The sequence below is a fragment of the Trichechus manatus genome, unplaced genomic scaffold (genome assembly GCF_000243295.1).
Source record: "Trichechus manatus latirostris isolate Lorelei unplaced genomic scaffold, TriManLat1.0 scaffold00065, whole genome shotgun sequence".
NCBI lineage: Eukaryota > Metazoa > Chordata > Mammalia > Sirenia > Trichechidae > Trichechus > Trichechus manatus.
In genome coordinates this window covers 1,048,876-1,060,849 of record NW_004444001.1, presented here as the reverse complement: position 1 = coordinate 1,060,849, position 11,974 = coordinate 1,048,876, and the positions used below count along the sequence as shown (strand labels likewise).

The window sequence follows — 11,974 nt, the reverse complement described above, 5'->3', positions numbered from 1 at the left end:
TAGCCCTCTTTAAAATAATTATATTTAATTGAAAAATTATATTTAATTTTTATTGTTACAAAAGTAGCATATGCTTATTGTCAAAAATTGGGAAATGGTAGAGAAGCATAAGAAGAACATGTGGAAGAGCCAAATCCACCCAAAGATAACCACAAGAAACGTATTGGCCATGTCCCTTCATTTCATTTTTCTACATAAAGCTCTTGCCTGAGGAAACACATAACCATGGAGCAGGCTGTAGACACAAGCCCAGGTGTCTGGCTCCAGAGCCTGTGCTCTGAATCGACACACGATGAGAAATGTGCTTCTAGAGCAGGATGTGTTAGTTCTAATGCTGCATGACAAATCGTTCCAAAATTTAGTGTTTTAAAACAACAGCAATGATTTATTATCTGTTAGGGTTTCTTTGGGTCAGAAATTTGGGAGTGGGCTGACCGGGAAGTTCTGGCTGAAGTCTCTCATGAGGTTGCTGTTGGCTAGCGCTGCAGACGTCTGAAGGCTTGATGGGGACTGCAGGGTCCACTTCCGACGTAGCTCACTCACATGGCAGGCAAGTTGGTATTGGCTGCTGGCAGGAGGCCTCTGTACCTATCATCTTAGATCCCATGACTCATACTTATCTGAGAATATTCAGACAACACAGCTCTGGTCCTTAGTAGATATCTAACAGTCTTAAAAGATAGGGTACGTTAAATGACTCACTTTCCTGTCAATGACATCCCAAATAGGCAGACTGCTGACATTAAATGTGTACAGGAATGCACATGTTCTATTATGCGAAGCCAAGTTAGAGAATGCTTAAAACTTGAAAATTAAGAAGTACCTACAATAGCCTAGATGACATGAACAAATTCCTAGAAATACATGGCTGGGGATGTCAGCCCTCTATTTCTCACATTTCTAGGCATCTCTCTGCCATTTATTCCCAGTCGCCCACCCCTCACCCTCCTCCACCTCCAGCCTCCATTCTAATAGTCGGGGCTGATTTGCCTCAACAGGAAGATAAACAAACAAAACAAGTCTTACTTAGCTTTGTGAGTCGGAGCTAAGTGGAACACACATGGTATTTCCTTGTAGCACTCACTTTTCTGTGTTCGCTTGTCCAGCCACGATGCGCACTAAAGATGTAGAAAGTCCACTCTGAGGATGATTGTAATGTCTAGGGTTGTGGCAAGTGACGGGGGTAGCCTGAGACGGAGGGGTGGGATCTACAGGGGCTCTGGCAGAGTGTCCCCCCCCCCCACAACAGGAGATTCACAACTATGCTCTGTGAAAGAGGACAGTGAAAGAGGGTTTGCCCTCACCCCATGGTCTATGTCCATTAGCGTCTGCCTGGGGCTGGGGTGAGTCAGGAGCTATGAAGGGACACAGCTGCAAGGCTATGACAGCAGCTAGTGGTGGTGGGGGACCACTTGTAGGACACAGGCTGAGGTCACAGGGAGTGAGTCTGAGACGAGGGGACACATCCTCAAGGGATGACTTGGGGGAACTTTAAGACAGGAAGTTGTTTAGAGATTGCCACCTCCATAGCCTCATACGATGACAGAGAAACAGACTCTATGAGGACAAGGGAGTCAACTGTGATGCTACTGGCCAGATGGCCTCAAACCAAGACTCTTAATTCTCCATCCTGAGTCTCTCTTCATTTTCCTGGAACTTATTCCTCCTGGGTTGTGCAAATAGTTAACGCACTCGGCTGCTAACCAAAAGGTTGGAGGTTCGAGTCCACCCAGAGGTACTTCAGAAGAAAAACCTGGAGATCTACTTGAGAAAAATCAGCCACTGAAAACCCTGCAGAACACAGTTCTGCTGTGACACACATGGGGTTGCTGTGAGTCTGAGTTGACGCGATAGCAACTGGAGGTGGTGGGTTATTCCTCAGAGAAAAGCTCTGTGAACTTCCCACTGTCAGATATAGAGGAATTGAGGCATCTCTGTGTTTTGAAATTGACTTTCAGAGATCCTGGTTGTGAATAAGCCATGGGAGACATAACAGCGCCACCTCCTGTATCCATATGTCACAGATGGAGGGTTGGCGCCTCTCTGGAACTCTCTGGAACTATTTAATAAAAAGGAGAAAGGGCCTTTGGGAAGCCTAAACGGAATTTACCTACCCCTGCTCAAGTTCACATATTTCAGAGAGTCCCTAGGAACTTATTAATAGATACAATTCTAACAAGTGTGGCTTCCGCCCACTCCTTTAGGCATTTTATGTTTATTAAGCATGCTCCAGATGCTGCGGAGACAACAGCCACAGGCAAGTCTGTGCCTCATGGAGCTAACAGTCCAGTGGGGATGCAGTGACTACATGAAGAAGTTCTCTGTCCAGTGATAAGGGCAGTGGGGGGCCATAGAGCTGGGGAAGGGGCAGGGGACTGGGAGCCCCCATGTCCAACACTACTCTGGGTGTGCAAAGGTGCTGACCCTGCTATTTCCTATGAGCACCCCTGGGTCTCAAGTGCCCACTGCCTACATCTTATCCCTCCAACTGTGACCTGGACAGGCAGCTCCTCCTGCTGTCCCAGCTGGGGGCTTTACCTAGATCTGTCCCAGAAGCTGGGAACTGGCCAAGCTGGAAATCCCCAGTTAGCAGGCCCCTGGGCAGGGAGAGTAAGGTGATATCTGGCTGGAGTCTTGAGAGACAAAGATGATTAATGTGAAGGAAGTGAAAATACAGTTGATTATTGCAGAGAGGGCGAAGCCATGGGCTGGTCTGCAGGTGAAGACCCTGGAGGTTTAATTTGGTTTAATTGGTAAGGGGAGTCACAGTTATTAGGCTCATCCCAGGAACAAGATCAGGGAGGCTTCTTGGGCTAGTAGACTCCTTGGGGATTTGTTGAGAGCTTTTATGCATGCGGGGCCCTGTGTCAAGCACCAACAATTAAAGAAATGAATACATACATAATACATATATAGTGTTAAATATAAACATATAATTATATCAAATGTAAAATGCAATTTCAAAGAACAGGACACGTGACAGAGAAAATAAACGGGGGCGAAGGGACCGGGAGCAGGGCTTCTGCTTAAAGGGTGTGTTCAGGGTGGGCTGTGCTGGGGAGGTAACAGTAAATGAGGACCTCAAATTGGAGCCATGAGAGATTGGCTGGGGAAGAGCCCCCTGCCCCCCGCCTCCAGCCCGCGTCCTTGCCGATTCCAGGCATCCAGCCCGCGCTCTGGAGCAGGGAGGACGTGCTGCATTGGCTGCGCTGGGCGGAGCAGGAGTACTCTTTGCGGCGCACCGGTGAGCACGGTTTCGAGATGAACGGCCGCGCCCTCTGCATCCTCACCAAGGACGACTTCCGGCATCGTGCGCCCGCTTCAGGTCGGGGAAACTAGTCACATGATCTAAAACGTTTTGATGGAAACCCTGATAGGCGAGGGCGTCCCAAGTGCCCCGTGGGGGCGCGGGGAGGGAGATCGAGGAGGCTTTGTTGGGGTGTCATGCTTACCTCCCAGCGTTGCAGGATACCCCTCTCTCCCATAAAACTTTGCCTGGTGGTTCCTAGCCAGAGCGGCCTTGTGCAAAGCAGTCGAGTTGTCTGCTTTTTGCAGAGCCCTATGAGCCTCTTCTGCCCCTTCCCTTTCCTTTCCCCTTCCCCGAGGCCCTTGTTTCCCCTCTCTCATTTCCCACCCTACTGCCTCCCATGTCCTCTCCCCCCACTCCTAAAAAACAAAACAAACAAAAAACCTCAAACTAGAGAAAAATTTAATATTCATTCACAGTGAAGTATAAATGACTGATAAAGGTTGAAGCCTTGCCTCCCCCCTGCCAAAAAAAAAAAAACCCACAAACCCTTGTGGTAGAGTTGATTCCAAGTCACAGCGACCCCATAGGACAGAGTAGAACTGCCCCATAGGGTTTCCAAGGAGTGGCTGGTGGATTCGAACTGCAGACCTTTTGGTTAGCAGCTGAGCTCCTAACCACTGCGCCACCAGGGCTCCCAATAGGAGTTTTTATTTTAACCAGATACTAGGTCTGAGTCTAAAGGCGTGAATTTCTAATAACGGTGTTTTGGGCAGCAGAGAGTTTGGTGGGGCAAGAAGAGGGTGGGTGGTAGCCGGTAGCAGAGCCTTCCAGGAATCACACCTGCTTCACAGTTGGCCTGATTTCAGGTAGCTGTCAGTGTTTTTGCTGATTTGGTATCTTTTTTTTAAGAATACTGTACACTGATGTTTTCCATGCCACCCTTCTTTCGGCTAAGCAAGCCCATGGTGTATGTGACACAGAGATTTTCTTGAATATTCTGGTTTACCTCCTTTCTCCAAACACTTCCACGGCCAGTCCTATATCACATCCCAAGTTCTATCACACACTTCACCTATAAGCCTCCTCCAGTGACTGTTGGGACTTAATTCCCAGATTTAAGAGCTCTGGTGGGAGGTGGAGGTAGGCAGAGGGCAGAGAGCTGTCTCTAGACAAGCTTTCCCCTACAGCCGTGACAGTCGTGCCAGAGGCAAAGCTGGGAAGGAGGAGCTTGGGGCTGGTCCCCTTCCTCCGCATATTCACTGCTTCTACTTCCTACGAGCACCCCCTCGGTCTCAAGGGCCCACTGCCTACCTCTTATCCCTCTGACTGCCCCGGATCTGCAGGATGGCTCTCTGTCTAGGGATTTCCCCTCTTTCCTCCCCCCTCAGCAGCACCTTAGCCCAAAGATGTGAGTCAAGGGAGATTTCTGGGCCCAGGGACAGGGCCCCCAATTCCTAACTTGGAGGAAGAGGCTGGTTCTGTCTCCAGATGATGAAGCATTGGAAAGAAGTGTCTGGGACTGTTTTGCTCCTTAGACCGCAGGGGCAGTCCTTTCATAAAGCTTAGGGAATCCAGTGAGCCTTAGAACAGTCTCCGCCCCCTAGGGACAGGTACATTTGTACAGTTTGTGCACTGCACACAGGCTCTCAGCCTGTGGGGGCTGAGATGCAGCCTGATCTCGCCAAGCTGCATGCCCTCCTGGGGGCTGTATCCACCAAGAAGAAGGGATGCCTTTTATATTTATCCACCAAAGGGGTGACAGTGGCCCTGCCCAGCCCCAGCCTCCTAGGAACTTCATCAGGATCCTAGCCCTCATCCGGAGAGGCAGGTGACTGCAGGGGGCAGGGGGATGTGGCTGTTCATCCCCATCCAGCCGGGTCAGCAGCCTGCCCTGCCGTCCCCTGTACAGGTGACGTCCTGTACGAGCTGCTCCAGTACATCAAGACCCAACGGCGAGCCCTGGTGTGCAGACCCTTTTTTGGAGCGATCTTCAGGCAGAAGATGCCCACGCAGCAGCCCCCTAACTCCCTGGAAGGTGAGGAGGCTTTTTATGGAGTTTTGAGACCTTCCCCAAATTGACCTCATTGGGAGAGCAGGGGCTCCTCAAAGCAGGGTAATTAAAGAGATGGTGGGTGTGGGGCAAGCTGCCCATCTGCCAGCCCGCCTCCTCAGCCCTCACCTCCTCACCTTGGGGATGCTCCTGACAACTCTTCCTAAGAGACCCCACCTCTCGTCTCCCCATTTCTCTGCTTTCCTCTTCAGCAAAGAGTTGTCTCTTTTGTGTCTTTATTTCCTTTCCTCCTAGTCTCTCCTGAACTCACTCTCCTCAGGCTTTCAGCCCCACTGCTCCACTGAAATGGCTCTTGTCAAGGTCTCCAGGACCTGGACGTAGGAATGTTCACTCTCAGTCCTTATTTACTGTGACCTCTGGCAGCCTTTGATCCCAAGGTCAGCCCGCTCTCCCTCCCTGTGAAACTCTTCCTTGCCTTGGCTTCCGGGACACTCTGTCCTCCTGGTTTTCCCCCTCCGGCCGCTCCTGCTCAGACTTCTTTGCTGGTTTCTCCTCTTCTCTCTTACTTGTAAATGTTGGGGTTCTCCAGGCTCAGGGACCTCTTCCCTATCTGTACTCAGACCCTGGGTGATCTCATGGAGTGCTGATGGTTTCCACATGCGTGTCTCCAGCCCGCACCTATCTAAACTCAAGACTTGCGCACTCCATACTGCATGTCCCGTAGGCACTGCAGACCTGATATCTAAATCAAACATTTGATGTCCTGCCCTTTCCAGGCCTACCTCAACCGTATCCCTCTCTCAGTCTTCCCCATCTCAGCAAATGACAGCTCCATCCTTCCGATTGCTCAGGCCAAAACATTGGCAGTCATCTTTGTTCCTCTCTTTCCCTCTCACCCTCATCCCAACGGTCAGCAAATCCAGTTGGCTCTGTCTTCTTAATCTATCCAGAATCCAACCACTTCTCATACCTCCCTTGTTGGCCACCCTGGCCCAGCCCCTATCATCATCACCACTTGCCTGGAGGAACATATCAGCCTCCTCAGTGGTCTTCCTGCTTCTCCCCTTGACCCCTGATGGTCTATTCTCAACATAACAGCCAGAGGGATTCTTTTAGAACTTAAGTAAGATCATGTCGCTTCTCTGCTCAAAATCTCCCAGTGGCTCCCATCTGACTTGGAGTCAAAGTCACGTCCTTACAATGACCTCCTGCCCTCGGCCCTTCTCTCCCATGGCTGTCTCTCTTGCTCATGCTCTTCCAGCCACATTGGAATCCTTGTTCATTGAACCAGCCAGAGACACTCCTGCCTCAGGGCCTTTGCACTTGCTGTTCCTGCTGCCTGGCATTCTCGTCTCTTCTCCAGACTCCCACATAGTTGACCCTTCTACCTCCTTCAGGACTCTGTTCAAATGTTACCATGTCAGTGAGGCCTCCTCTGACCAACCGCTGCGCTGTAAAATTGCAACCTCTGCTCCTGTCCCAGCATTCCCTATCTGCCTATGGTGCTTTATCCCCGCCTCCCCCCTGCCCACACACCCATATTATATACTCCTTCCATTTCCTTTTTTATTTTAATCATCTGTCTCTCCACACTAGAATATGAGGGCAGAGAATCTTTTGAGTTCAGAGATGTATCCCCCATTAGAACAAAACCTGCCTCATACGAAGTTCTGAATAAATATTTTTTGGGTGAGAAGAGAGGACACTGGACTAGAATACAGGGCACCTGGATTCTAGACCTGGCTTTGTGACCAATTTTACTGGGAGCCGGAATTAGCACCCAGGTGTCTGGCCCTCACCCACTGCCCTCCACTGCCTCCCTGAACTTCTTGCTCAGCTGGATGAGGAAAGAGCATTAGAAGTGCTGCCCAGGGGGCTCCCGGGTGTGTTGTGTAGGGCCCTGGGCTCACGGAAGGTCTGGACCTGCAGAACCAACCATGCTCATCTGCTTGCAGAGGAGACCAGGCCCTCTCAGGCGGCCCCCCAGAGGGACCTCCTGCAGCAACCACCAGACCTGGGGCTTGCCAGCTCCTTGAGCCACTTGGATGTCCCCAGCCTGGCCAGGTGGCCCCTTGACAGGGAGGAGCCCTTCACCCTGCCTCACTGTGCAGAGCTCAGCTGCAGGCCTGAAGGAGTCTGCTCCTTCCCTGCCATGCCACAGGCTCCCATCGACGGCAGGATCGCTGGTGAGTAGGGGGCTGTGTTTCCCTGGCCAGGAGGCAGGTGTGCTGAGGCCAAGTGCTTCAGGGGTCACGGGTGACAAGCAGGGGGGTTGTTTTGACCTGGGACATTATTGTAAGGGGGTGGGATGACAGCCCTGTGTGCTGGCCATAAACTGCTTATAGTGGCAGTGCTGCCAGGGAGAGCCAAGCCCAGCCTGTCTCCAGGGCAGGGACAGTTCAGCAAAATTGAGCCGACTCCAGTCTTTGCCAGACACTCAGATTGGCATGCAGTAGGCTTTCTCCCATCTTTTCTTTTAAACGCCATTTATTTTTAAATAGTTGAGTTCTTACTATGTGTCAGGCATGGTTCTAAGGCCTTTACCTGAATTAATTTATTGAATCCCCACAGCAGCCCTTTCAGATTGGTACAATAATTAGTCCCATTTCATAGATAAGAAAACTGAGGCTCAGAGGGGTTAAGTGACTTGCCCAAGATCACACAGCAAGTAAGTGGCGGAGCTGGAATGTAAACCCAGGCAGCCTGGCTCCACTCCACAGTCATCGTTAAAGGACTAACAGACAACGAGACAGACTAACAGATAAGCTGCCTGCCTTTCTGAAGGATGTTTTCTAGCCATGGTGGGGCTACCACGTTTATTTTAAGACACTGTAGAGGACCAGAAGCCTGGCTTTCAGGTTGGAAAAGACTGGAAATCACTGAAAATACAACAATTTGATCTTTTTAATAATAATACTTAACATTCTTTGAGCGTTTACTTTGTACCAGGCAGTATGCTAATTTTTTTTTTTTTTGTCTATTATGTCATCAATACTTACACCACCCTTATGAGGAAGTGGTGGCTTGGAAGAGATAGGGTGACTTGCCCTAAATCACCCAGCCAAGAAGTCCAGGTACCAGCATTCAAGTTCACACAGTTGCTGCAGATTCCCTTTGCCCACTTGCACTCCATAATGGCGCATTTAATTTTGTAGAACCTCACCAACAGGGGTGTAGATGGTTATTGTTGTCTGCTGCTGTCTAGTTGGCCCCCAACTCCTGGTGACCCCATGCACAACAGGATCTGATCGTTTTGATCCATAGGATTTTCAGACGTAGATCACCAGGCCTTTCTTCCTACTCTTAGTGTGGGAGCTCCACTGAAATGGTTCAGCATCATAGCAACACACAAGCCTCCCCTGACAGACGCATGGTAGCCGTGCGTGAGGTGCATTGGCCAGGAATCCAACCCGGGTCTCCTGCGTGGAGGATGAGAATTCAGCCACTGAACTACCACTGTCCTTCAGGGGCGTAGATAGGATGGATGTTACAATCCTGATTTAATAGAGGTCTAGGTGGCTGAGTGACTGGGTGAAGGCAGAGAGGGACCTGGATGCAGGGCTCCGGCCGTGCAGTCTGTGCTTGTATTGCCCTTGGATCAAAGTGCCCCAGCCTTGGCATCAGGCGGAGCTGGGTTAGACTCCCTGCCCTGCCTGCCACTTAGGAGCTCAGCAAATGGTTAAGTGCTGGACTACTAACCGAAAGGTTGGTGGTTCCAACCCACGCAGAGGTACCTTGGAAGTAAGGCCTAGTGATCTGATTCCAAAAGGTCGCAGCCTTGTAAACCCTATGGAGCAGTTCTACTCTGCACACATGAGGTTGCCATAAACCAGAATCAACTCGACAGCAACTGACAACAAAATGGGGATAAAGGTACCCACCTCCTAGAGTTATGAGGATTCGATGAGACAGTGAGTAATGAACTTCCATAAACAGCTGTTTCTGTTAATACCGTTGTCTTCACCACCCTGCTGATGTTCTTAGGGCCCCAGACTCAAGGTTGTCCGGTCCTCACAGCGCCAGTAACACACCCTGTCCTCACCCCCTGTGCTACATTGCAGACTGCCGGCTGCTGTGGGATTATGTGTACCAGCTCCTCTCTGACACCAGGTACGAACCCTACATCAAGTGGGAAGACAAAGATGCCAAGATCTTTCGCGTAGTGGATCCAAATGGACTTGCCAGACTCTGGGGAAACCATAAGGTAAACCTCAGTTCCAGCAGGCAGGACAGTGTCAACGTTTCCAGAAGGGGATGGGGCAGAGGGTCAGAGTGGACCGCTCAGCACTAGAAGACAGTCCTCAGCTGACAGGGCTTCACCACTAGCCCCAAAAGTGCTAGGGTCATTTTACTTTGGAAGATACTGAGGAGCCTGCAGTTACCTCTTGTGGATGGGGAATGTAGGTGGAACTCAGAAATCTTGCCTTCTAACTGCTTAATCCCACTTTTACTTACCATTTGAGCCTTTTGAAGCACATTTGTATGAATTGTGCAGCGTATGCTGTGGGGCTGTTAGGCCAGATGAAGAAGCTGATTCCCTGGGGGAAGCTGGGGCAGAAACCCAGGTCTCAGGGCCCATAGACGCATTGGAATTGGGACTGGAAAGGCCTGGGAATGATTGAGCCAGCATTCCCAGCGTGAGGAATGTCCATACCTAAATGGGCGTCTGTGAGTTTAGGTGGTTTACCCCAAATTTTAATAATTAAATATTTATTTTCGTGAGAATTATGGTTTAAAAATTTAACTACCATGTTAATCTCATGATTTTCGATGGTGTTATAAGGAAAATGTCCTTTTTTATACAGTGTAACTTGTGAGAGCCAGAACTCCGCAGGTCTGCCTTGTTTTTCTGGGTCTCGCGAGTTTTCTGCCTTTGACAGGGTGCAGTCTTGCCATTCTTCTATTGCTCTCTCTTAGTGGAAAATATTTGAGTTTTCCTTCTCTGACAGGTTTCTACCTTACACAGGTTCTGGCTCTCACATGTTTCACTGTAAATATGTTTATTTATGTAAAAAAAATGAGTCTTTTAAAGAAAACTATTAAGAACAATAATGATAATCAGCAACATATAGGATTTCTAAAAACGTCTAGCATTTGATTGCCCGGCACTGCTCTGAGGGTTCTGCCTATATGAACTCATTTAATCCTCTCAGTAGCTTAGTGAGGTAGGTATTTTCAGATGTAGAAACTGAGGCACAGAGAGGTTTGACAACTTGCCCAATGGTTGCAGCCAGTAAGTGGCAGAGTAGGGATTTGAACCCAGGCTGCCTGGCTCTGTGCTCCATTTATTATGTTGCCTCTTAGTAGTGGTGGTGGCCGGAAAGATGCAGATTACTGCAGTTTGGGAAGTACTAATTCGGTCCAATCTCTTTTTAGTATGCGGGAGTGGGAGGAACTGAGGCCCAGAAAGCAGCAATTCCATTCAGTGAGCACTTATTACATGCTGGGCACTGTAGCTAAGTACTTTCATGGATTAACTAATGTAATCCTTACTGCAGAGCTGTGAGGCGATATTCTTATCCTCATTAGCTGGCAAATAGACTCAGAGATGTAAAGAAACCTGTCCAAGGTCACACAGCTTCCAAGTGGTGTAGCTAGGCCTTGAAGTCGAGGTGAGAGGACCATCACATTATTTCTCCCCTGGCCTTCTCCTGTCTTTCTTCTTCCAAACTCAAGGGATGGTGACGTGGGGCTGCTTTGCCTTCCAGAACCGGATGAACATGACCTACGAGAAAATGTCACGTGCCCTGCGCCACTACTACAAGCTGAACATCATTAAGAAGGAACCTGGGCAGAGACTACTGTTCAGGTGAGTGGCCTGGGGGCCAAGGTGAAAAGGGGAACTGAGTCTGTGGCCAGGTGAGCTGGGAGCCCCCTGCAGCTGGGGCAGGGGCTAATTTACAGCTGTGGCCTGAATTCCAGATTTCTAAAGACTCCAGGGAAGATTGTCCAGGACAAGGGTAGCTGTCTGGAGCAGCTGGAGAACCAGGGGCAGGACAGGATGGATTTCAAGGACGAGATGCTGCAAGTCTCTCCGTGAGGGGCAGGTAGACTCCTCCAGGTGCCTGGCACTGACACTGCAGGAACTGAGTCCCCATGAAGACAGCCGTGTGGCAGCCTCTTCTCTCCTCCTGGGGCAGCAGGAATCCTCAGCCAGATTTTGTACTCATGGGATCATAGCTGTAGTCATGGGGCCTCACAGCTGCCTGGGGACCTAGGAGGACTGAGAGCTGGAGAGGCCCTCACCTCCAGGATGGGGTGGCATTGTCCTTTGAGTAGGGCAGCCCTGGGGTTAAATGGGAGCACAGGGAGTGGACTTTCTGCCCACCCTACGCCTTGGTACACATCCAACTTGGGAGAGGGAGCCGGGCACTGAGAGGGCATCCTGCCCAATTCCCTTCAATTTTCTCTGAAGGAAGTGAGGTCCTTCACTGAGCCTCAACTTTCCTCTTCTGTAAAAGGGGCATGCTTATAAAAACACACCCTCAGGAGGCTGATGTATGAAAGAGCAAGAAAGGATTAGTGCTTTGTCAATCTTAGTAATAATGATGGTAATGATAATGATAGTTGACGTTTCTTAAGTGCTTACTATGTGCAAGGCATTGTGCTAAGGGCCCTACATACATTTTATCTCATTTAATTTACACACCTACCCTCTGAGGTTTAAAGATGGGGAAAGTGAGGCACAGCCACTTTGAATGGGCAGATCTGAG

The 11,974-nt window shown here is 49.8% G+C and overlaps 1 protein-coding gene across 1 annotated transcript in view; it reads left to right on the top strand.

The window, feature by feature from the left end:
- The window catches only part of ETV7 (ETS variant transcription factor 7), a 12,284-nt gene extending 539 nt beyond the window's left edge, over window positions 1-11,745 (top strand). Inside the window, exons 2-7 of the mRNA XM_004379405.3 lie at window positions 3,161-3,325; window positions 5,160-5,285; window positions 7,217-7,447; window positions 9,323-9,465; window positions 10,970-11,070; window positions 11,184-11,745. Coding sequence (XP_004379462.1) covers window positions 3,161-3,325; window positions 5,160-5,285; window positions 7,217-7,447; window positions 9,323-9,465; window positions 10,970-11,070; window positions 11,184-11,301 — 884 coding nt within the window. The 3' untranslated portion in view covers window positions 11,302-11,745. The remainder of the gene's footprint in view (window positions 1-3,160; window positions 3,326-5,159; window positions 5,286-7,216; window positions 7,448-9,322; window positions 9,466-10,969; window positions 11,071-11,183) is intronic.
- The last annotated feature ends 229 nt before the right edge of the window (window positions 11,746-11,974 follow it).